This window comes from Lottia gigantea (genome assembly GCF_000327385.1).
Source record: "Lottia gigantea unplaced genomic scaffold LOTGIsca_18, whole genome shotgun sequence".
Classification (NCBI taxonomy): Eukaryota; Metazoa; Mollusca; class Gastropoda; family Lottiidae; genus Lottia; species Lottia gigantea.
The window spans coordinates 3,227,641-3,231,671 of record NW_008708301.1 but is presented as its reverse complement, the minus strand read 5'-3'; the positions used below and the strand labels follow the sequence as shown (position 1 = coordinate 3,231,671).

The following is a 4,031-nucleotide window of genomic DNA, read 5'->3' as shown; positions in this document are numbered from 1 at the left end:
TAAATAATAATATTATTAATCAAACTAGAAAAATAAATAATTATAATATTAATCCACCTAGATAAATAAATAAATAATATTATTAATCCACCTAGCTAAATAAATAATATTATTATTAGTCCACCAAGATAAATAAATGATAATATTATCAGTCCACCTAGCTAAATAAATAATAGTATTATTAATCCACTTATATAGATAAATAATAATATTATTATTCCGCCAAGATAAATAAATAATAATATTATTATTATTATTCCGCCAAGATAAATAAATAATAATATTATCAGTCCACCTAGCTAAATAAATAATAATATAATTAGTCAAACTAGATAAACAAATAATATTATTATCAGTCCATATAAATGAATAATAATATTATTAGTCAAACTAGATAAATAAATAATAACATTATCATTCTACCAAGATAAATAATTAATAATATTATTAATCAAACTAGATAAATAAATAATAATATTATTAGTCAAACTAGATAAATAAATAATAATAATATTAATCCACCTAGATAAATAAATAATAATATTATTAATCCACCTAGCTAAATAAATAATAATATTATTAGTCAAACTAGATAAATAAATAATCATATTATTAGCTAAACTAGATAAATAAATAATAATATTATTAGTCAAACTAGATAAATAAATAATAATATTATTAATCCACTTATATAAATAAATAATAATATTATTATTCCGCCAAGATAAATAAATAATAATATTATCAAACTAGATAAATAAACAATAATAATATTAATCCACCTAGCTAAATAAATAATAATATTATCAGTCCACCTAGATAAATAAATAATAATATTATTAATCCACCTAGCTAAATAAATAATAATATTATTAATCCACCTTGCTAGATAAATAATAATATTATTAGTCCACCAAGATAAATAAATAATAATATTATCAGTCCACCTAGCTAAAAAAATAATAATATTATTAATCCACTTATATAAATAAATAATAATATTATTATTCCGCCAAGATAAATAAATAATAATAGTATTAATCAAACTAGATAAATAAATAATGATAATATTAATCCACCTAGATAAATAAATAATAATATTATTAGTCCACCAAGATAAATAAATAATAATATTATCAGTCCACCTAGCTAAATAAATAATAATATTATTAGTCAAACTAGATAAATAAATAATAATATTATTATTCCGCCAAGATAAATAAATAATAATATTATCAGTCCACCTAGCTAAATAAATAATAATATTATTTGTCCATCTAAATGAATAAATAATAATATTTAAATTTCTAATAACACCATCTTCTTTGACTCAGTTACGCTAATCAACATATCTATTTTTCGATAAACTGTAGTTTGTCCCATAACGACTAATCTAAAAAAATGAAGTTTGTTTAAAATAACTATCTGACTTCAAATATTAAATATAAACGTTGGTCTCAAATAATTAGTAACTAAATCATTGCTCTATAAATACATACCTACATAAATGACCGTTATTTATTTTAGTTTATCACATAATGAATTGTGTTTACACAGAAATTATGCTTTTGAGACCAACATTTCATCCTTAAATAATTCTTTTAAAAAAAGAAAAATGCTATTATACCTTGTGAATAACACAGTAAATGGACACCATCATGATTTTCTTTCATTATTTGTTGAACTTTCAGAGAAATCTTATCTACTTGTTTCCACATTGGTGTTACTAAACTCTTCAAATCATCATAGAGATTAATGGCAGTAATGTTGGTACCAGGGTGATCCTGAAATAAATTCCCATAATATTGCGGACATGAAATGAAAGAAAAGAAAGAAAAAAACATTTATTTCAAGGACAACAACTTAGGTTTACAAGGATCCTTTCTACCAGCTGGTCCTTAGCCAACTTTTTCGATTTCAAACTGTCAAAGGACCAAGAAAATACTATATGGCATACGATGAAAACAATCTTTAGGAGATTACCAAGGAGATATAACTACAGGTAAAATTATCTTCAATACCGCATATTTCCTTGTATAATGCGCAGTACTGGTATTTTACTGTTAAAAGGACTTGCCAAACTGGGGATGCACATTATATACAATTTTTCACAAGAGGTTCCCCAGTCAATTTTAGCGATTCACCATTTTGTTATAGATCACCGATGATCAAAGGTGCTAAAATGGAAGAACATACCACATATCATCCTGTTAACCATTTCAAAATAACATATCAATACTTACAGTTTTCAACCATTCTTGAATTGCAATGATTTCTGATGGACCAGAAAATATACCATGCATAAAAATAACATGTTTATACCCTGCTGCATGGTTTAAAGCCAAACATAATATTGTAAGTGTATAAATAATACTATATCTATCCATCTTCAACCTGCAATAAGAAAACATTTAGTTAAATACATTTTGTGACCTAAGTCTCATCAATTCTGATTTAACTGCAGGTGCTCCATATCACATTTTACTTCATTTTTGTATCATTTCAAAATACATTGTTGAAACAAACAATAAGTTAAATAATCCATCAGATTTTGAACTCAATAATTTGATTGCTGCATCCTTGTAAAAACGAAAAATTGGTTGAAATAATCTCTTTGTTTAGTAGCTCGCGAAATTAGACGCCTGTATTATGGACAGTCTCCTTGTTGGTTGGTAGATGACAAGTTACAGTCTGCTTCCAGTTCCAGTCTGATATCACAGACTACCAAGTCCTCTCTTTCCCCTTTCCTATATGTACCACTCAAAAGGTACTTTTAAATCTATTTGTTTACCTAATCAGACAAACACAAGAACTATTTTCCTTTAATCACCTAAATACATAAACAGAAGTTGTTATCTTATCTCCTGGTATTATCTGTAGCAGGCATTAATTGATAATAGTGGATTTTATACCTTCAAATTGAAACTAGGACAATATGACTAGGCTTCTTAGTCACAATAAAATTCACACTAGCAATCAATTAATCTTCTTCCTGAACTTTCTTTAAACTAAGCTACAGATTCAATATTAGTTACAAAGCTTTCCTGTTTTATTTTCCTTGTCGAGCAAGCTTGATTTAACAGTTGCCAAAAATTTTAATGACAGATAACATTGATTTATATAAAGACAGCCGATTGGTTTATGCTGGTTTAAATTTTCTTTCACACAAATTAGCTCATCTAATGTTCTTTTTAAAATTCGTTTTTGACAACAATGCAATACTTCAACCTATCATTGACATTTAAAACAGTATGATATGATTTATTGTATGTAACTCTTCTAAAATTCTCTTATAATAAAATGATATTGTCTGGAGTAACTAATACATTTCCTTGCCAATACAAAAGGTTATACAAAGGCTGTGTACCATCCCTTTAAATATACACGTACATGCATATCATAATGTACTGTAAATGTAGGCTACCTTTATTCAAACTGAGGATATTTGCCAAAATCTCATATAAGCTTACAGTAACAGGAAGATTTATTAATTTGACATTTAACATACCTGCAGTAGCCAATCATATGTGTTATTTCACAGGGTATTTTAATAACTAAATATAGATATTTTAACAATTTACAAAGGCCTAATTTGAACTAATTAAATAATAGAAATAATTATGTCAATAATCAATACTGGAAGCTATGATATTTTCAAGGGTAATCAAGCATTCTCATTACTATCATATTTATAGTTTAATGTGACCAATATTCAATAAATATAGGGTCATATATTATTTATAAGTCTGACCAGATTTATTATAACCTATTGAATGTGTTTTTTTCCAGTACCAACCAGTACCAAGAATCAATTTGTTTGACCTACACCTAGCCTAATTTTCAAGGGATAGACTTCTCTTGATACTAATGAGAAAAAAGCGTTTACTGCATTTCTTGATGTGAGGCAAGCTCATATATAGCTTTTTGAAACTATGAATAAAGATATACCGTACAGAAAATGCCTGAGGGGAGGTCAAAAACGGGAGGTGTCCCTCTGAGGCAAGGCCCCCCCACCCCAGCAGATGTTAACA

At 26.3% G+C, this 4,031-nt stretch overlaps 1 protein-coding gene across 1 annotated transcript; it reads right to left on the bottom strand.

Moving 5' to 3' along the window:
• Positions 1-1,601: 1,601 nt before the first annotated feature.
• Positions 1,602-3,525, bottom strand: LOTGIDRAFT_231309 (hypothetical protein; the record flags this gene model as incomplete). The annotated part of the gene is made up of 3 exons (XM_009052365.1): positions 1,602-1,784; positions 2,244-2,394; positions 3,509-3,525. The coding sequence occupies 3 exons, from the start codon at positions 3,523-3,525 to the stop codon at positions 1,602-1,604; spliced, it is 351 nt and encodes a 116-aa protein (XP_009050613.1).
• Positions 3,526-4,031: the final 506 nt, after the last annotated feature.